General features: G+C 45.4%; 1 protein-coding gene across 4 annotated transcripts in view; it reads left to right on the top strand.

Annotated features, from left to right (window-relative positions):
• Positions 1 to 21,972, top strand: part of LOC118787326 (AT-rich interactive domain-containing protein 1B-like) — a 148,765-nt gene that overhangs the window by 28,116 nt on the left and 98,677 nt on the right. For 2 of the 4 annotated variants that reach the window (XM_036542848.1, XM_036542846.1), the window contains exons 3-4: positions 8,618 to 8,752; positions 17,765 to 17,875. In XM_036542848.1, the coding sequence (XP_036398741.1) occupies positions 8,618 to 8,752; positions 17,765 to 17,875 (246 nt within the window). Of the gene's footprint in view, positions 1 to 8,614; positions 8,753 to 17,764; positions 17,876 to 21,972 lie in introns of all 4 variants that reach the window. The other 2 variants (XM_036542847.1, XM_036542845.1) reach the window with 1 other exon arrangement.

Here is a 21,972-nt window from a genome sequence, read left to right as displayed (position 1 = left end):
TTTCTCCCGCTGCAGAATAGATGAAGTTTCAGGATCAATTAATTAGCGAGAAGCGAACAAGCGTCTGTGGGTCTAATGGCCCGGTCTCATTTGTAACTTTTATTACTCCTTCTGTTCTTTTGGACAAACCCATCTACTTTGGGAATGAAAACGCACAGTGTACATCATTCACCGATAAAGCTGCACTTGTACAGCCTCTGTCACTGTAGGAACTTTAAGACGCATCAGCAGTGACGGTAATTGTGAGCAAAATGCATCTGATTTTTTCAGGAGGGGTTTTTTTGTGTTAGAATAAGCACCTAGAATTAGCAGCTAATAAAATTCTTTGAAACACATAAGGTGGTGCTGGAGAAGACAGGGTTGAAAACATGAGTTTGACAGGCCCTTTTTTTTTTGACTGAATGTGTGGCCAATCAGATCTGGACATGGCCGTGTAGGATGTGATGTCATTACAGGTTGAGAGATGGCTGCGTCTGCGCTGTGTTCTGGTATTGGAACTTGAACTATGCTGTAACTTTGTTTTGTCACTAATGGTCTGTAATTGTCTAGAGTCATTTTTTTTGCCTTAATGGCCAGTGTTTCACTGTTGATAACATACAAACCCCTGTGCTTCTATTTTCTGGCCGTTTTCTTGATCTAGGCTGTCAAACTGCTGGGTCTGAGTGGAAAAATACCTGCTCCATTTGCAGTGACTGAAGACTGAGCAAAAGAGAGAAGTGGAGACAAAGCGGTGTATGGTGTTGTTTCGATAGAAGGATGGCTCTGCTGAAATCACACATTTTTGGGGATACGGATGGATGGATTTTTACGGATTGATCGCACTCAATATTATGTTAGCACCTGCGTGTAGACCAGTGTCTAGCTGCTAGTTTGAGGTCATCCCCCTCTGCTTGTTATGGACACAGTTTATCATCACCGCCGTTACTAAGGATATGCCTGTCACAATATCAGGCAGGGATGTGAGAAAGGGACGGGGTAGAGCAGATGGCGAGGAGTCTTTGAGATTGTAACAGGTGCACCTTTTGACCCATACGGGCCAATTTTCCTCCTACACCTTTCATGTGCACCAGCCAGCGCTCCGTCTCTCCGCTCCTGGCGCTCAGTCTTTGGAAAACGGGGGTCCCTGGGCCTGGCGTGTTCCAGAACCCGCAACGCCGGAGTCCTCAGGCCAAATCCCCCACGCGCCCCGCCCGCCGAGCCGGTGTGTCAGATGACGGGTGCTCTCACCACAGTCGCCTCTCAAAGTTACACAACGATGTCATGTTTAATCATGTTCCCTAATCTGAACCGCAAATGATACGGCTTAGCGTTGTAATGTGAGGCTTGCGATCACGGTGCCAAAGCATAATTAACATTGTTCTACAGAAGTCGTGGCTCGCCAAGGCGGCAGGCACAGATGTAATGTGTGCGCATGTGAATATGTATTTACATGTTATCCTGTCTGTACGGCTGGATACTTACTCAGGGAGTTTGAGGTAAGCGCCTTGCCCAAGGGTACGACAGCACTGGCCTGTCTGGGAATCGAGCGTTCTGCCTTGTGGGTTGGGTTGTGAGCCCTGCTCCTTACCCCTGCACCACATTGTTGCAATATGTCTGTAGTGTTCGCACAGCCAGTGTAATGGCTTTAGCCAAGTGACAGGGTGAAAATGTAGTGAAATGGACAGTTTTGCCTACGAATTCACGGTTGGTTTGGAGCTCTTGTGCTGGTAGAGGCATCAGAGGAGAGAGAGGGGTTAGGAAGGGTGGTAGCATACCAAGAAAAAAATCTGGTTGCTACTGGTTATCAATGTCAACTTCAGCTTCAACTTCAGAAAGCATGTGGATTAGTGAGTGATCTACTGTTCTCATCCTCTGCAGTGCTTTTCTTTTACAATATCACAGCTGTCTCAGAATCCTGTAGCAGGGGCTGAGAATGATGTAGTAGGGCTGAGAATGCTGTAGTAGAGGCTGAGAATGCTGTAGTAGGGCTGAGAATGATGTAGTAGGGCTGAGAATGATGTAGTAGGGCTGAGAATGCTGTAGTAGAGGCTGAGAATGCTGTAGTAGAGGCTGAGAATGATGTAGTAGGGCTGAGAATAATGTAGCAGGGGCTGAGAATGATGTAGTAGGGCTGAGAATGCTGTAGTAGAGGCTGAGAATGCTGTAGTAGGGCTGAGAATGATGTAGTAGGGCTGAGAATGATGTAGTAGGGCTGAGAATGCTGTAGTAGAGGCTGAGAATGCTGTAATAGCGGTTGAAAATGCTGTAGTAGAGGCTGAGAATGCTGTAGTAGAGGCTGAGAATGCTGTAGTAGGGCTGAGAATGCTGTAGTAGAGGCTGAGAATGCTGTAGTAGAGGCTGAGAATGCTGTAGTCGGGCTGAGAATGCTGTAGTAGAGGCTGAGAATGCTGTAGTAGGGCTGAGAATGCTGTAGTAGAGGCTGAGAATGCTGTAGTCGGGCTGAGAATGCTGTAGTAGAGGCTGAGAATGCTGTAGTAGGGCTGAGAATGCTGTAGTAGAGGCTGAGAATGCTGTAGTCGGGCTGAGAATGCTGTAGTAGAGGCTGAGAATGCTGTAGTAGAGGCTGAGAATGCTGTAGTAGGGCTGAGAATGTTGTAGTAGAGGCTGAGAATGCTGTAGTAACGGCTCGCTCAGCGGCCTTTTGTTGCCAGCGCCATATCGTTTGGCATGGTGCTCGCGCCTGCAGCCATGTGCTCGCTGGTCCCAGGCACGTTCCTTTGTGTGGACCAGCTCTCCAAGGACGGCGTGCTCTTTGAGCGTCAAGTGTCTCCTTTTGTGACGGGGAGAGGAAGGATCACAGCCGGCAAGGTGAGGGCTCTTTCCACGCCGCCAGGGCAGCGGAGTCACCTCAGCCGCGCGCGAGTAATCACGAGGGGAGACTGTTAATGGTCTCTGGGCCCTGAGAGGGGGGGGGTTTGGTTTGAGCGTCGCCTGGGTTAGGCTTAAATTAGAAAGCACCTGTGAAGAACGGCCAGGCTTTGCCGGGGATGTGTGCCCCCCCCCTCCCCCGGTCCTGTCACGATCTCATCTGGCGTGTTGTGGCGGTGTCTGTGGGCCAGCATTCAGCCCGCTGTCCTGTCTCATCACACACCACCCCCCCTTCCAAAACGTGACCGGAGGGCAGCGTGCGGAGCGCAGGGTGCGGAGCGCCGCGCTAATGCGGCCCTCTCTATGCCCGTCATGTCTGTTTGCGGTATTTAATGTTCTAACATCGCTCTGGTTGGCTGAGCCCATATGTCATTCAAATTGGAACCCTGACGGGCAGCCAGCCGTGGCGCACGCCGATAAAATTACAAAAACTCTGTCTCTGCTCATTGGCACGGGCGCATTAAAAACTCACCCTCCCCCCAAACTCACATACACACACACACACACACACACACACAGTCTGACTGAACACGCCAAACGGCTGGTTTGTGGGCCCGCACCAGATCCTCCCGATTAGGAGCGCTTTCTTCCCAGACTCTGCAAGTGTTTTTCCCCTTGCTGTCAGCGCTGGCTGCGCAGCGTCTGGCTTCATGCCCCTGAGGGACGCGCATATTTCGGTGGCTCGCTGGCATTTCCTCCGGTGCGTCCAGCGAGTTGCCCTGCTTTCATTCATTCTTTTTCACGCTCTGTATCCCTGGAGTGCTTGTGCCCATTTTTATCAGAGAGTTTCCCATCTTCAAAACATTTAGGCAACCAGAGGAGCGCGCCAAAGTGTAGGATGGTTTGCATGCATTTTGAGGGTTTTACCTCATCAGTCTCTGGTCAGTGCATTTCTGAACGTTTGAGCGGGAGTGGTAACGTGTTCTTGGTGCTGGTTGTGACAGAGATCGGGCCTATTGAAGCGGGCTGCTGTTTTATCAGTACATCCATGAAACCCACATGAGAGAATAAGCTTGCCAGATCCATAACAGGGATCACACTTACCAGTTCATTCATTTATTCATTCATTCAGGTACTTACCTGGATTGCTTCAGTAGACTGTCCAGCTATGTTACTGTGATACAGGAGTTCTGATCTAATCATGGTGATCTCTTCACTAGGGCACTAGTAGCATTATGATTTTGATTTTAGCAGGCCATGAAATGACAAAAAGCAACTCAGAAAGAAAGGCAACTCATGCCAAGTTTCATTAATCAGATGCAAAGACTACCTTATGATTAGATTGAATCTGGACCTAAATTCCCTGAACACGGATAGGGCATTGACCCCTGACCTCCAGGAGCTCAAGCCAGTGGGAGCTGGGGAATGTCTGTGATGGAGGTGTTTTGTCATATACACACACTCTGACTAAATGTTTGCACATTAATGTTGACACACAGTGCTGTAATGTTTATACACTGACTAAATGTTTGCACACCAATGTTCACATACAGTGTTCAAATGTTTGCATTCTACTTTGTAATGTTTACACGCTAACAGCTGGCTTCAGTTTTATAGTGTTTGCACACTAACATTCACATTCTGTGTTGTCATGTTGACACACTAATGTTTACATTCAGTGCCCTAATATTTACACACTAATGTTTGCGTGCAGCATTGTCATGTTTACATGCTAATATTGACATACAGTTTCATAATATTTACACACTAATGTTTGCGTGCAGCATTGTTATGTTTACATGCTAATACTGACATTCAGTTTCATAATGCTTACACACTAATGTTTGCATGCAGTGCTTCAGTGTTTACACACTAATGATTGGATGCAGTGTTGTAATGTTTGTGCGCTGATTATCACAGTTTGTTCGGAAATGGGTGCAGCGGCTTGGAGTTGGGAGGACTGTCATGGTTATTTGAGCATTCTTTTGCTCCGAGGGAGCATAGAGAGCTCCGGGCTGGTGATTAGCGCGGTTCTGTGAAGGGATTCTTGCATGTCGCTGCTTGTTTGGTTTTTTCGTGCGCGGGCCCTCGTTCCGTTCAGTGATTGAGAGAGGAGGCTGAGGTTGTCACGCTTGAGGTTTCACGGCTTTTTGTCCCTGAGCGAAACCTGCTCTGACTGTCGCCGATTCACAGACATCAGCGTCCGTGCAATCTCTTGGCTTGAAGAGATTTTGTTGACTCAGGAGCAGAGGTGGAAAACCCCGGCTTCAGAAAGTAAAAGTCCTACCATGTATTTATTCCACCCATGCACTAAACCAGCCGAATTTAATTAGCACATTAGCACAGCCAGGTAGAGGAGCTAATTAGTAAAATCACCTTGTTTAGTGAATGGCTAGCACAAATACATGGTAGGACTTTTACTTTCTGAAGCCGGGGTTTTCCACCTCTGCTCAGGAGTCCTGTTTGATATGCTGTTTGGGATAAATTGAGTCTGTTTCTGAACGCCGGTGTGTAACTAAGCTGTGGAGATGCACAGAGGCCGGGCGCTTTAGACTTTTAAAGCCAGTTTTTGGTGGCTCAGCAGGCATTGCCTGTCAGATCAGTGCAAGGTGTTTTTGGGCAATTAGCAGCCGTGTGCTCAGAGAGCACCGCCCTGGAGGCTGTGATGAGATTGCAGAGCGGAGACCTTTGATGCCATGAGCACGGGGTAAGTGCATACCCAAACGGGAAGGTAAACGTCATTCATTAAGAGAGTTTGATTTGTGCCGATGTCTCGAGTCTAGGTTGGCAAAGGGATTCTGTGTGAGGGAATAGAACAGTGATGTCATGTCAGCCACGATGGTCTAATTCAGGGAGGTCCTCCCAGGCACCGTGGCTGTCTGCTGAGCAGCATTTAACAAGAAGCTGGACATGTTGGTCTGGGGAGGGAGAAAAGCACTGTCTGTGGTACGTTGTTTAGTTTTCCTCTCCACGCTTCCCTCACTGAATGCAAAGTCACATAAGTGCCTCACAGCAGGCCCCAATTGCAACACCAGTGCCCTGGCCCACAGATAAAGAAGTCTGACTGTAGAAATTCATAACTGGAAGGAACGCTTCGCCTGGTGTAGCATGTAGTAAAAATGACTGGATCAGGGCGAGGACTAAAAGTGGCTTTACTTCCCCGAACATCCTCTTCAGCTCCCTCCTTTTCATGGTCTCCTGTCAGACATCTGAAGGAAACCACTGGGTTATTTGCAGCCCGTGACCAGGCCCGGTTACCCCAGAGGCATTGCAAAAAAGCTCAGCTGTAAAAGCTCGTCCAGTCTTTTCTGGAAGGCGGCCTGTATTTGCGTGCCTTTGGTTAAGGTTGTGGATGGGGTTTTGGTGTGTCCGCAGAGCAGAAGACCCTGGGGGCTTCTGGGAAGGGACTTCACCCTGTGACCAAGCATTGCCCGAATGTTGCCTCGGCATTGCCGTGTGGGAGCTTGTTTGGAAGGGCTTAATGAAGGAGCAAGCCAGGGACGGATACAGAGAGTCTTACAGATGTTCCTGTGTGTGACTGTTTGTCTGAAGTCTAAATGAAAACATACATGCATGCGTTCCTTTTTAATTGATGCAAAGACGGGGTGTACAATTAAGCCCCAGTGGTCTTTGCTTTTAAGTGTTGTGAGTGTCAATTTGTGTTGTACAGGATTGTGTTTTCAAAGCATTTTTTTCTTGCCACTTGAGTCTGTTTGAATTGAATTTTGACACGGAGACGTACAAACGTAGAGAACATTCCCATGTGTGATTGTCTTATGAAGTTTCACACAGGCAGTTTTACAAGTCATCTCCCTGGCGGTCATGTTTATCTAGGGTGACTAGCATAGCTTAGAATACCCAGCTGGGTATTTTCTGAATCGGTTCAGTACCCTGTTCAAGGGTACAGCGGCAGCGTTCCAGCAGGGAATCAAACCGGCAACCACCCTGGCTGCTGCAGTTTTTGGAGGATGATGGTGATGGGATGGTGGCATTGGTGACGGAAGTGAGCCAGCGTGGAAACTTACTCCATGTTTCCCGTCAGCCCTGCTCTGGAATCCTGCGTTAGATGGTCCTGACGTTGGTACCAGCCACTAACTACACTAACTACAAATGTGGTAGTGTAGGCTGTGACACAGAGGTAACCTGGCTGGACCTGGGTCTCCTTACTGCTTCCTGTTCCTGAGATGACAGTGCAGGCATACTAATCATTCACAGAGAAGAGAGGTTTTTAAGTGCAGAGAAACACAGTCATGTCTGTTTTAATTAATGACTGTAAGTGTTCCTGTATGAGAGAGATTGAGAGACAGAGAGAGAGAGACACAGAGAGAGAGAGAGAGGGGAAAGAGACTGCCAGAAAGCCCTGTGCTGTAGAAATCATGACTTTATGACTGTTTTTGAATAGGTCCATGAAATTTGCTGGTACGTTTAGTTATTGTTTAATCGGTTTATCTTTTTGGCATATGTTTACCTGTGTATGTATGTATATATGCACGTAAAATATATATGTGTGTATGTTCCTTACGTGTATGTGCATGTGTTTTACATATTTGTGCTTAGATTTAATATTGTTTGTATTATTTCATTGGCAGCACTGCATTTTGTTTGTCCTGCCAATAAAGCACCATTGAATTGAATTGGGTTGAGAGAGATATTACTTGCAGCACATTTCTAGAACACTGTACAAGCTACAGCTACCGTTGATTCATCAGGGCACTTCAGCCTGGCTAAAACCGCTCTAAAACAGAGCACATTGTCGGCTCTCTGTGCCTTTTCTGGCTCTATTTGGCAAAACAGCAAATACTGATAAGTATAGTTCTGTTTTAAATTGCAGTCCTATTACGGAGTCCATTAAAATACACAAATTTCGGAAACGGATGAAAGACCAATTCAGTTCAGTTCTTTCTACACTTTATGGCACCACCTAAACCAGGGCAACCAGAGCACCTAAGTATAAGAGCCCCTTGAGCAAACAGATCTCCCCAGACAAGGACCCTCAAGGCCAAATGAGTCTGCTACTTACTGTGGGGGGAAAAAAAACGCAGAGAGCAGTGGGCCTCACATCCAAATCAGTAAAAAAAAAAACAATTTAAAACACAACTGTAACAAAAATTAACCATACTTTCAAAGATAGATACTATAAATCGCTTAAAATCATAAAGCAAACTGTGCGGTTGTCAAGCTGTAAAAGAAACATTAAATCAGCCGAATACGTAAAATTAAGAAACTCGGTGGTATAAACTCAGTGACGACAGCCAAGCTATAAAAAAGAGCAGGTTTAAAAAACCCTGGGTTCCCAGAGAGGAACAGCTGTGCAGTTATTGTGAACTGCAGGTGACACAGACCGAGCTGTACTTCCTGCTGTCTGCCCAGTATTTGATGAAATGCAGGAGACATGCAGGCTTGGTACATACATACTACATGAACATAATACCCCCATTTAGTGTTCTCCCAGACTGGCATAAATTTGTACAGGGAGAAGACTACAGTCCAAAGCAATACACATTCTGCAGCAAACAGGATCTGTGTGTGGATAGAAACCGAGGGATTGTTTCTTGTTCTTTTTTCTTATTATTGTTTATAACAGTGTTATTGTTGACATTTGTATTCATTGTAAATCTATTGCTTTGGCAGTATTAAAGTTTGTTGTCATGCCAATAAAGTATATTTGAATTTCAATTTGAGAGAGAGAGAACTAGTATTTGGGCGTGTCCTGACCTGATGTCTCTGCTCTGATTGGCTGTTCTGGCAGCACAGGGTGTGGGTGGGTACTGAACTGACTTGTCTCTGCTCTGATTGGCTGTTCCAGCAGTTGGCGCCTCAGTATGGCCAGCAGGGTGTGGGCGGGTACTGCCAGCAGGGCCAGCCTCCGTACTTCAGCCAGCCCCAACAGTCCATGACCCCGACACAACCCCCCTACATGCAGCCCCGTGCCCCAAACCAGCAGGTAAGACAGACTCCCACAGTCCTCCGCTCTGCTCTCCAAACATTATTTTATTTATATCTTGTATGTATGTTTTTCTAATCAGTTCAAGTTCACTGTATTGCTCCGTTGGGCCCCCGTGGGGGATCAAACCTGCAACCTCTACTGCTGCATTTCTATACATGGCTGTCATGATGAGGCCTGTTTGGGGCAGGGTGACTGAGATGCACGCATTTTCTCATTTGTTCTTTAAACCTGTGTCACAATGCCAGCCTCTTCCCCAAAACAGGACCAGTGTTATTTTTTATTTCTTAATTTTTTTACAACCACTTATGCTGATTTACAAGGCCTTGAGGAACCTGGGGTGGTAAAAAGTGGGGGAAGGACAAGAACAACAAACATAATAAGAGTTAAATTTGAAAAAAAAAATAAAGCATGTGGTTAATTTCAATGTGGATTAAATGTACTGTGTGTGTTTTCCTTCCTCTTCAAAGAAGGAGTCAGCTCATTGTGACTGACCATTACTGGCAACCTGACTGACACAGTGGAGAGGGAGAGAATGAAGAAGGAGGAAGAGAGAGGGAATGGAGGAGGGAGAAAGACAGAAAGAGAATGCAGGGGGAGAGAGGGAGAAAGAGAGAGAGAGAGAGAGAGAGAGAGAAAGATTGGAGAATGGAGAAGGAGAGGAGGAGTGAGAAAAACGGGGGAGAGAATGGAGAAGCAGGGATAGAGTGACGCCAGGGGGTCTTGCGTCACGCTCTCACAAGGCCAGGCTGGGGGCGGTGGGACGAGGGCCCTCGGGTTCAAAGGTTTCTGGGAGTTTGAGTTCCGAGAAGAGTGAAAGCAGGAGAAGAATTTCTAAAATGTAAAATGTGGTTAGATTGGCTGAGTCCGCGTGATTACACAAGCATCATGTTTTCTCTGTCTGATTTCTCAATGTTCGACCCACAGGGGTCACCCCCCCCCCCCACCCCCACAAGGACCTGTTGCATTAATCAAATCCAGCCCTGTTTTTTATGAAGTCTTTTTTTAAGCAATTTTTTATTCAGCTGCCTGTCTGTGTTGGTGAGTGAAATAAAAAGCAGAACTGCTGATACACGGCTGGTTTTTTTTTTCGTGCTGAATCTGTGAATGATGGTGCAGAATGGAGAGGAGGTGGAGCAGGCTGGGCTGGCCGATGTGGCTTTCCTGTTCTCAACTTCCTGGAAGGACTCCCCCGCTCCTGTCTCCTCCTCCGTCATGTCTGAGACGCAGGGTTTCTGTAAGAACCTGATGCAGCGTTTTTCCCACAAGGATGCAATGGAGAAACAGGGCTTGATGTTGTCCAAGGTTCTTGCACTTGAACCTTCTTCAGAGGAACAGCTATCTTTGGAAAGGAATGAAGGTTTTCCAATACAACATCCAGAATTCATAGAACGTCTACACCGACAGTTGATTTTTGCTGGGTTAAAAAGAAAGTGCCATGTTAGATTATCATCAGTGATGTCTTCAGTGCAGCCCTAGCCATATCCAGCCGTCTAGGCCTCCACTTTGTGATCACCCAGGTGGTTTGTGTCACTGCTTTCAGATTTCTGTCCTTCTAGGACAGGGTCTGGCCCATACTCACTTGTGTAACTGCACTCTGGTATGGATTGATGATGCAAAAAATATGCGGCAGATGATTATTAGTTTGGGATCCATGCTGGACTGAAAAGGGCAGCTCCTGTACTTACCTCACATTCAGCACCCTCCAGAAGAGGCCTAACTTCCCCTGGCTGACAAAGGCTGTGATTCCCACACAGGGTCCTCATGTTATATTCATAGAATGCTGCCTAGTCAATGCGCTTAAGACATTTTAAACAGTGTCTGGGTCATATCTGTCATTATCTGGAGGGGCACAGGTTCAGCACCCACTTAAGCAGGTGGTGATTTTTGCCTCTTGAATTGGGCACCTGGGTCACAGGCTTGCCAGGCTTGAGGCCAGAGACTAACTCCATTCCTGTGAGAACCGTTGAAGAACACAGAAAGCAGCTCTTGCCAGTTTAGCCACATGCAAGCTAGCATTGTTTACACAAGCTCCTCTAAGCCTTGTGCTCTGGCATCCCAGAATTCTCTCTGCAATGCTGTCTGTCTAAAAAAAAACTTATTTCAACATGAATATGTTAGTTATTGATTCTAGCACAAAGCATTGGTTATTTTTCTGTATGCATGTGGGTGTGTGTGTATGTATAGACAAACTAATGGAAACTCCAAATGAGAAAGGACTCTTATTCTGAAGTAACTGAATCGCAATTAAAAAAGAATTCTACACATTTCATATTAATGTCAATATTAATTACCAATTAGTTTGTAATTATCATATGTTTCTGCTATAAAAGACATTTTAAGTCAACACTTTAACATGTGCGTTTCTAAAGCGAGAGATTTAACACATTTTGAAGGAGGTCAAACAGTTGGTTTCTGGATTATAGGTGCATCAGTTATAGAAACAACAAAATTAGTTAATGTGTCAAGGGGAACAGTGTCAGATCATGATAGCATGCAGGGAACAAGGAAAAACTGCATCAGGAAAGAAGAACAGTGGCCGCAAGTCGAAGCTCACTGAAAGGGATAGACAAACACATAACAGGATATAGTTAATAAAACCCACAAAACAACAGCATGAAAAAAGACCACAGAACTGAATCTATACCTCTGTGCTCCAGTCTCAACAAAAATTGTATGTTGTAAGCTTCACGAAGCTGATATTTGTGGTTGGACTGCCATTTGGAAATTGCTAGTAACCAAGGCCAATGCTCAACAAGATGTGGACTACTTAGCAGAGGAAGAAAGTAATATATGGTCTAATGATTCATCTTTTACTCTTTTCTCCTATATCTGGATAGGAGTCATTGGCTCTGATTATTACTCTGCATGGTAGAATCTCGGCAGGAATACAAAGCCATTTCAATGACCAGGTACGCCCGATAGTGCAAACGTTTCCTGAAGATGTTCCCACATGCTAAGACGATAACAGCCCCCCCCCCCCCCATACACGCTGCTAAATGGATTCAAGAGTGGTTTCCTTGACTCAAACATGTCCATGGCCTCCCCACTCACCATGTCTAAAGATTATTGAACCTTTATGGGTAGCTCTGGAATGCAGAGTGTGCAGTAGATTTCCACTTCATCTCTCAAAGAACTGGAGGCTTCCCCTCTTGAAGATTTGTTCAATATCCAACTTACACAAGTTTTGAACTGTTTGTAACACTTCTAACACTTCAATTATACCTTCAGCTATGCCCCCACAGAACCGTTTGATTTAATTGTTAATTGGATTTTTAATTGTCAAAGGATCCTTCGATCGCATAAAATATGTCAGAATCACTAACACATATCTACAAATAACTGAGCTATTTTAATCAACTTCATCTCAATTATTTTTTAACTTGTAATTTTTTCATTGTAATTAACTGTCAGCCATTTATTGGTTAACTAGCCTCACCTGCCTAATTGAAGGTTCTGTAAAACAACTGAAGAGCAGAGGTCTCTTTTTCAGCAGCTGACTATGTGGCCAGGCTGGTTCCTATGTAAATTGTTTTTGTAAGTTTACTGTTTCTGTTTGGTTTTTGTGAGAAGCCTCAGTCAGCTTCTCCACAAACGGCATTCCAAGATGGATTTAGGCTGTTATACAGGCAAAGAGTGGCCCGTCTTCTTAAATTAAACTCTTCATCCAATCTGTTATCCATGCTTTAAATGGCACATAATTATACTAATTAAATGGCATCTTATCAGCTTCAAAAGTGTTCTTTCCTTATGCCTCACATGGTGAGCTTACTTGGATGAAACGCATGCCTCTGTGGTGCGTTCTCTGGAAGAGTGGAGGATCTTTGCAGCTGCGTTGGGTTCTCTGGAAGGGTGGAGGATATTTGAGGATGTGCTGGTTTCTCTGGAAAAGTGAAGGATTTTTGCAGATGTGGTACGTCCTTTGGAAGAGTGAGGGATCTTTGAGGATGCAGTGGACTCTCTGGCAGAGCGAAGGGTGCAGTGCAGCCGTGGGTTTGCTGCAAAATGGCTTTTTCACAGGCCAGGAGCTCCTGCAGAATCACCAGTGTCTGTCGAGAAGACCGTCCTCGACAGCCTGTCCCCCCTAGTATTCAAATTACACAAGGTTAATTAAAACGCTGTCGCACTCGCTGGCTGCCCGGCCACCGTGCCCCCCCCCCCCCCCCCCCACCCTTCCCACCGCTGCAGTTTTAATCATGGGAGCGACAGTGGGTGAGCACTGGAGAACCATGTGACGGAGGCAGGAAAGGCAGGGCCACTCAAAGTTCAATGTCATTAATTGGTCAGCATTTGAATATTAGCTGAGAACTCCTTTAATTAACTGGATCATAAAAGCAGCCCCCGGATGGGATGGGGGGGAGGGAGGGTGGTAATGGGGTGGGGGGGCGGGGGGGCGCTTGTCAGGGAAAGAGCTTGGCCGCATGGCGATAAGGAAGTGCCACGCGTGTGAAAGGTCTCCACTCTGTAATTTGCGGGAGCTGCTTTTAATTGTCATAACCTTTTTAGTGGCACAGTTTATCGGAGCCCTCTAAATGTCTCCTGATATCTGCAGCAGGCTGGAGATTACTGTCCGTGCTGTGAAAGAGCGCGCTGTCCATGCTGTGAAAGAGAGCTCTCCTCTGATTGGCTGCAAATTAAGCACCGGAGCCACATGATTATCTTAAAAAAAGACAAATGTTCATTAGGAGTTGTGGGATTCTGTTTCCTAACTATAATTTCAAGGTTTTTGCTCTTTTTGCTGTTTTGCCGGTGGTAATTCAAAAAAGGTCTTGCTGCGTTTGTTTTTTGTCTTTAAGTGTGAGTATGTTTGTGTTTCCATACGTGTATTTGTGAGTGTGTGTGTGTGATGTGTGCTTGTGTCTGTACATGTGTGTATTTGTGAGAAAGAGTGGTGTTGGTAAAGAGTCCTGTCTGTTGAATCTCCTTTCCTGTGAACAACGACATCTGGGTGAGACGCTGGCCTGACATTGTGACATCATGAATATGCTCTGCAAAGAGTCCGATAAGGATGCTGTTCTGCTGGAACAGGTGTGGGCATATTTACAGTATAGCTAATATTTTCAGTATTCCGTGCCCCTTGGCCAGTGGAATTCATCTTGTTTGTAAACAGGGATTGATTTAGTGATGTCTGTCTTCAGTTTGTCTTAAGTGTCTTCTTCTGTTCTGTTGTAATAGACACCGCAAAATGTGTTATTGCCTAATGTGCAGCATGTGTCAGATTTAGAAAAAGGGATAAAGAATCATTATATGTAGGCTTGTGTGTCAGTCATCTGAAGGTCCTTTATGTGAACTCTGGATTAGCAGTTATGCATTGTAGAGCAGGTATGCCTGATTACAGTTGCCAGTTTCTGTCTAATCCTGTTTGTTTGCAATATTAACAAATTAATGGGAGCTGCCAATTTTCCCTGGCAACAGTGCTCCGTGTCCTTTAATATTGTGCAACTTGCTGATTGCTTCAATTATGAGCCCACGATTTGAAGAGCCATTGTTGTCTCTGCTAATGACGCAAGGTTGGCATGAATATGTATGGTCTGCATCTCCCTCTGCTGTCCTTGTTATCTGTCATCTCTCAGACTCGCGTGGTGCTTTCACCGAGGCATGTGTTGTGTTTTTAAATGCTGGGTTTTCATATCGTTTTTTAAAAAGCTAAAAATATCTGGTTAGATCAGCTTCTCAGAACTGGAGATAAGAGGAGCGATCAGCACGCCTTGGCGAGGCGTCACTGCTTGGATGCGCGGCAGTTTTGTAGCTCAGACGCCTGCCTCCCTCGCTTGTGTTTCTGGTTCCCGTGCCCCCCACCCCCGCATGCAGAAGCGCTGCCCGGTTGAATCCGAAGTACGGTTTTTTTGGTTGGCGGGTGAAAGGGGACGTGACGACCGGAGGGCTTTTGAAGACACACAATTAAGCTTAATTTTTAATGAATATGTATGGCATTAGCTGCACATTCGGTGGAGCGCTGCATCTGAAGGTGTAAGAATGATTAACTGGTTGGGTCGTGGCGAACGGCTCGGCTCGCGCAGGGGTGGGGTGAGAGGCGGCTCGGACATATCGCGGTGGGACAGGACGGTGAAGGGGGGAGGAGGCGTTCAACGGAGGTTATATGATCTGTAACAAAAACGTTTGCAGCATGCAAACGCACTCACAACACTCGTATTTTCCCCAAATACGTGCATGTACATTTGCAAAAGTCGGTCTATCAGTATGCCGTCAGCGTAGGCTACAGCAAGCAACAGATTTGCCCACATTTCTTCATAGATGTTAACGCCATACCAAACAAATGGCATCCGGTGTGCTCTCTTTACTCTCAAGTAACGTGGACCTACACGTGAGGACTATAACTACATGACAATTTTCAAATTTCTATCTGTCCCTCGTGCACTTTATATTTCCCCATTCACATTCCATTACACCAGTGGGAAGAATTTCAAATACGAGGAATAAACGTGTTAGTGTAGTGTAGTGTCAGGATAAGATCGTACAGGATGTGTGATATTAAAGCTTCAAATGAAGCTCTGTAAGAGCTCTGAATTTGACATTTTTCAGTTAACACATTTTGGGTTAAGGCATAGCTAACTGAGTTTTTCCTTACAGCTTCCGCGTTACGGACGAGAGTCGCCGCAATTACAACAAGCAACTGCGGCTCCTTGTGGGAGCAAACGTGGGAAGTGACGTCGGCATATGAATGTAAACGGCGACCCTGAAATGACCCAATTTTTCGCGGCAGTCCGTAAATACGAGCGCCGGTGAGCTCAAGGCAAAAGCTGCCCGTACATGTGGACGTTAGCTAAACCGCAAAAGTGACCCCAGATCCGCACTGAGGGGCAACTTCTGGTCGGAGCCGGCGGTGTGAATGCTGGACTCCGGCGCGAGGAGTTTCCTGCGTTTTCGGTTCGGTCCGTCGTGTGCGAATCGTGCGGACTGTTATTCCGTAAAACGGTTTGAGTTCAGCCTGATGAAAACGTCACCGATTCGGCCTAAATCCTGCGTTTTCCCATTGTATTCATTTTTGAATTTTTGTTTACTGCAGGAAGTGTCACGCACTTTTATGCCGAATGAATCCCACCCGAAGATGTAGGCCTGATAGTTACACACTGAGTTAGCGACGGCGCTTTTTGCCAGTATGAAGTGCGTTGACGATAACCGTTTGCCCTGAAAAAGGTACCGTGTTTAACGCTGTCCTAAAAACCAAACGTAAGGTGTGTGCTTCAGTAAGAATTTAAGTCATATTCAGCGACTCAGGAGGATAAATTATATAACAATAATAGTAATCTCCAGGGATTGTTGAATAAAAATACTAAGGCAACCGAAGCTCTGTAAGACGTGCAGCATTGCTGGGGAGCAATAAATTATCGCTGCTGTGTTGCCTATAATTTAAATCATTTAGCAAAAGAAAAGTACTTTAGTATTGCTCCTTTGTGTAACAGATTGTAAATTATCATTTTTTTCATGACCGGTGGTGCCCCTTTTCATTTCCATATCTGTCAGTATGGCACCTACAGTGAACTTTAAAAAAGAAAAAGATTTCCCAGGTGTCCCTCTCTTAAGCATCATGACCTTGAATGCTGCTGCTGTTTTGGGAAAACTGTTTGGCCTTTGAAAAGAGAACACTTCAAGAGGAGAGAGAGAGGGAGGGATATAAACCTTAAAAGATTTTTCAACAGATGAGTAGTGTTTGCTTTACTTGATTTACATTGATATTTTCATCTTTTATTAAAGGTGACCACTGAATAGGAAATGATGGGCTGTGGGGTGGGGGGGGGGGGCTTCAGTTCGGGAATGAAAATGAATATAATTGGGTCCTGGGGATTAGAGATTTTAAAGTGATAATGCCACTGTCATTTATCACCAGTGGTGTGCTTGGTAAAGTAAACACTGCTGGTTTTTGTTACATCATCTGCTAAGTCCCAACGGCAAGCTGTGTGTGTGTGTGTGTATGTGTTTGGGGGAGAGAGGGATAGGTGCTGGTAAGAGTCCCATCAGTTGAGCATCCTTTCCTGTGAATACTGCCGTGTGGGTGAGAAGCTGGACCATCATTGTAACATCAGGAATATGATCAGTGAGTGTAGCTGTGTTGGTACAGGGGAGCTACATGTGTCTGTATCCCTGGTAGTGTGTGTGGTGTGCTGGTTATCAGAGCAGTCAGGAGGGCCTTTGCTGCCCTTTGACCTCTGTACCAGTGTGGCAGAGCAACAGCACTATTCTTGGGACAAAAACCCCACAAAATGTGAATATTTTGTATTATTTACAAAATAATTGTGGGATCCTGTACTCAAGTGGGAAATCAGGAAGCCTGGAAGCATGTTTATAAATGTTAATGGAAGTTTTTTTAATAGAAGACGGTTCTTATTTCTAAGAATTCTTTTCTTTAACAGTCATGTTTCTGAGATACAAAGATTCTAACCGTTGGGATTGTCTCAGTAATACATTTCTATAAACTTGGTAGCATGTGAGGTCATAGCTTTTTTCCATGCCTTTTTCCAGTGTCTAAAGCTTCGGAGATCTTGCGCACAAATTGAGCTTAAGCTCAACAGCGTTTGTGCAGGGAAGTGCCCTACTCGCACTTAGAACAATTTAGAATTGAATATAAATAAGCTTTTAAACCCTCCTTTCCACGTAGTGTGTGAAAGCTGAGGTCTGTGAGGGAAAAAGCTGTTCCTGTCAATTTAATTAAGGGCAATGTATTTTCTGTCATTCTGCTGTCGGAGACGCTCTCTGTCTGAGCGGGGACTAATGGGAGTTTAAAAGCCTTTATGTGGGGTCCTCTCCTTCCTCTCCTTGTGCCTCCCCCTGCCACTTAAACACCCCAACATCCTCTCAGGATTGTTGCTTCTTATTTACTTTCCTTGGCCCCTCAGCTTGAAGCCCAAAAAAAAAATGAAATTCGGAATGAAGGGGTTACAGAATAAGAATTACCTTGTGTTTCCATAATTTTCTGTTGGAGCCGCAGAGTTTAATGGGCTGATTGGCTGAGAGGTGGATCGTGTCTGACCCCCCAGCCTCCTCTCTCCGCAGGAGATTCAGCAAGAGAGCTACGGGGTACGAGGACAGCCCTCCCTGGCCCCCGGGAAGCAGAACCAGGAGGAGATGGGCCTGGCCCAGGAGGAGAGACCCTCCAGCCTTCCTGTAAGTCAAAGTCAGACTGCACCACACCCTGTGACATCCGGTGGCACCCTGTCACACACGTTCAAACCTTATCACACCCTGTATCACCTTCTCCCACACACGCTTCACTTCGTTCTGTACCACCCTGTGGTGCCCTGTCACACACACCTGTATTTTATCACACCCTGTAACACCCTGTCCCACACATACCTCACTGAGCTCTGTAACACCAGATAACTCCCTGTCACACGCATAGGTTATCACACCCTGTCTCAAGTATACCCAGGGTAAGTACTGGAATATATGGAAAATCAGCCGGTATCTGAAGCAAGCCCTTTAAATGAAGAATGATCACTCTATTTGAATGAATCTGTCATCGCATTCTGTGTGATTTCAATTCTTTCTCATCTTATGTTGGGAGTGAAGCTGACCAATTGTGCCGGCGGTTACTGACAATTCACGCTGTACTGTAATGCTGCGCATACACGATTTGTTTTGTGATGTCTGTGCCCTACATTTCCAACACATAGAAAATCCTTTCAGTGTGTGAATTTTGAAGGCTTTGTTAATAACAATTGTAGTTACAGTTGAACGGCGTGATTGACCACATACATGCATACCAGTGAAATGAATGAATTACAAATTTTATTTGAGGTCCTTGAAAATAAAAATTAGTGCTTGAAAAAGTGCTTGAAAGTTCTTGAATTTGATAAAGTGATGTCTTGATGAACGCTGCATGCATCTCTTTGCTCTGTAATGCCCTGTCCCAGCCGTATCTTGTAACACCCCGTTACATCTCTTCACCTGTCAACACCCTATATCACCCTCTAGAATTTCTGACACCCAGCAGTGCCCTTTGTCAGTTGCACTCCATAGAGATCCATAATCCATAGCACCTTCCAAACCGGGGCGTTACCTTATGGCAGTATACTACACACCAAGGTTACACTGGAGGCTACGACCCAACATCTGCTGTTTTTGATACATGTGCCGTTAAGATTTTATCAAGACATCACACTCTTTCTGTGGCTGGAAGAGAAATGTGCATGACACATGCAATGGCACATGGAATGGTTGAGGAGCTGGGCTCAGAGCTATAACGATGTATGTTTACTACTCTGGCAGGGCTTTGCGTTTACACACAACTGTACCATGTTTAAAACTATGTAATATTTAAAGCTTTGTAACAGTGGATAAGGGAGGCTGCCAAGCAAGCAAGCAAGCAGTCAGTGTGATACAGCGTCCAAACTGTGTGGCATCGAAGCAGTCTTTGATCCTGGCGAATTACAGGAGGTGGGGGGGGTTGAAGCTGAATGGGGTAGCTAGCTCAGTCTAAAATGCATGAACCATGCCTGTCATTCAGCATTATGTCAAAGGGTCTGGGAGACAGAGCTCCCTTGGATGGGCCTGCGAGCAAAATCGTCTGTCCCTGACGTGTGTTTCTCTCAGTGCTGAAGGGGACATCTTATACTCCGGCCTTATTTCATCTCCTGTTTGCTGAATTCCCCTGGAGGAGATCGATACTAGGGGGAAATAGCTCCACACAGTTAGAGGGCCTAGCAGCTGGGCAGAGGAGGCTTTAGGTGAAGCACAGACCTCTCTATCTCTCAATTCAATTCAATTCAGTTCAACTCAATCAATGATTCTTTATTGGCAACACAAACAAAAGCTGTGTTGCCAAAGCGGGATGAGGCAAAATGTAAGTGCAGCTATCCAGAGTAAAAATGGATATATGTAGTGATATATTCAATGTAAGAGACATACACATTTATTTGCATATATTCACTCTCATGATCTGTGTCACATACATTCAGCACTTTAACATGTCAATTTCTAAAATAACATGAGAGATCTAACAGATGAGGAATGAGGCCAAATAGTTGGTTCCCAAATTACAGGTGAGTCAGTGACAGCAATGGCAATATTATTTAATGTGTCAAGAGAAACAGTGTCAAAAATCATCCTGACGGCAAACCATGAAAAACTGCATCAGAAAAGAGTGTAAGTGTAGAGGTAAGAAGATGTCACATGCTGTAATAGAGTTGCTAAAACCCACAAAACAACAGCCTCAAAAATGATAAAGGTTTATTTTATCTATCCTGTATATTTATTGTACTGTCATGTAGTAGTACATGACAGTACAGTCCAAAGTATAGCAAAAACAAAAATAAGTCCTTTTAAAAATTGCAGTGAAAGCACAATGTCAGTTGTAATTCATTAACATGAGTGGTAACAGTAATTATAACACTAGCAATAATAACAAGAGGTTGGAAAATACAAATCATAACAATTGTAATATCTGTTAAATTTGTCTGGGGAAATGCGGTCTTGTTTTCAGTGGAATTTGCCCACTCAGTGTCCCTCAGGTTGTGGCAAGCCGCTGCATGTTGGATAGCCAATGCTGTTATCTTGCTTTATGATTTAGTGTCATTGTTCATGTATTCCAAGTAGGTCTTTCTGATTTTTGTTTCTAGTTGGGTCATTCTGATGTTTGGGGATTTGTTAACAGAGCAGGTTAATATTTGTTGAGTTATTTGGTTAGTAAAATAGTAGAAACAGTAGAGAAGGTCTCATCGGGGTTCAGTTCTTGGATTTTCAGGCTTTAAACTGTGGAATTTCTGATGTACTAGATTTTAAATGCATCTAGAATTTTAGCGTTTGTTTTTCTGAAGTCTGGCCTTTTTTGGGAGGCCTTTTTCAATTTTTTTAGGTTTACTGCCAGGGCCCAGAATTGGCAGTATTGCTCTAGCAGAGCCAGGTTCTGATGTAGCCCATGTTCTGTTGGAAGCAGTGGAATTAGGTCAGCCTCATAGGTCATCTCTCTCCCTTTCCCTCTCCGCCTCTCTCTCTCTTCTGTCTGTCTTTATCTCTCTGCTCTTTCCTTGTGATTCCTAAGGTGCCAGTGCTAGGGAGGACGGGAGGAAGTGCTAGGAAGGACCCCTCATTGAGGGTGTGGCCACACCTCTCTGGTCCGATTCATGCGTGTTATGTTGCCTTTCTCTTTTGAGGGACAGACGTAGATTTTACTGGCCATTGCATAGGCAATGGCTCTAAAAACCCAGTACACCTCTGTTTTGACTGTACTGCCTGCACAAGTAGAAAAGGGCACATCACATTAGGTTTAGCTACAGTAAGCAGCGTGAGAGTGATCCCCCCTATCCTCTCTCCCTGGGAGATAAAACTCATTAAGGAGGCTGACTTGAGGAGTAATTGAGGATATTTTGTGAGGCCAAGCATAACGGTGAAGGTGTATGTAGGGGGATGTCAGAGCTGGATCCAGGCTTACAGAGTAGCTGCATTTAATTAGGATGTAGCATCGCCGCTTGCTGTGAGTTTTGGAGGAGGGAGGAATCGCAGCAGAGACGCCCATGTTCTGCGACCCTCAGTCTCAAGTCTCGCTCATGAGAGGATTTTTCAGAAATTAAAACTGCATTGATCTGTCGTTTCAGCTTCCGAAGTGTGAAAGCCCTGAATAGTTTGGGAGATTTATTTAAATTGGGCTGCTTTAATCCCAGCGCTGCCCCGGGGCCCTGTGCGTTTGGACTGTCTCCAGCAGTAGGAGTGGAGATTGTAATCTGCGGGGATTTTGTGTTTTTGTTTTTCGGTTGACTCCCTTGATGCTGAAGCTGGAAGTATCGGAGGATGGGCGGGAGCTGTTTTCACCCCCACATTCCCTGTTCTCCTTTGCAGTTCCTTTGTAACCATGCAGAAAACGGAGCAGGCCTGTGGGCGGGGCTCGGCTGCTGTGTCATGTGACGCAGCGGGCGGTGGGTTCAGCGGTTTTAGGCCCCCGGGTCTTCCACAGAGTGCAGCAGCTGCAGTGTGGAGCTGTGATGAGCAGGAGCCAAGTGTGAGTCAAGACAGCCTGTACAGCCACATACACACACACATGCACACACACACACACACACACACACACACACAGAAATGCACATGCACACATGCATCACAAATACACATGTATACATGCCAGTACACACTTATGCATGCACACACACTCATACGTGCACGTACACAGTCACGCTCACACACATATGCACAACTACATACATAAACACCCACAAATACACACACATCCACTCTAATAGATTCCCATACACACAGCTACACAGTTACAG

Source organism: Megalops cyprinoides, chromosome 12, assembly GCF_013368585.1.
Source record: "Megalops cyprinoides isolate fMegCyp1 chromosome 12, fMegCyp1.pri, whole genome shotgun sequence".
In the NCBI taxonomy this organism is placed as follows: Eukaryota; Metazoa; Chordata; class Actinopteri; order Elopiformes; family Megalopidae; genus Megalops; species Megalops cyprinoides.
The sequence above is the reverse complement of the archived record's forward strand: the minus strand, read 5'-3'. Positions and strand labels throughout refer to the sequence as shown.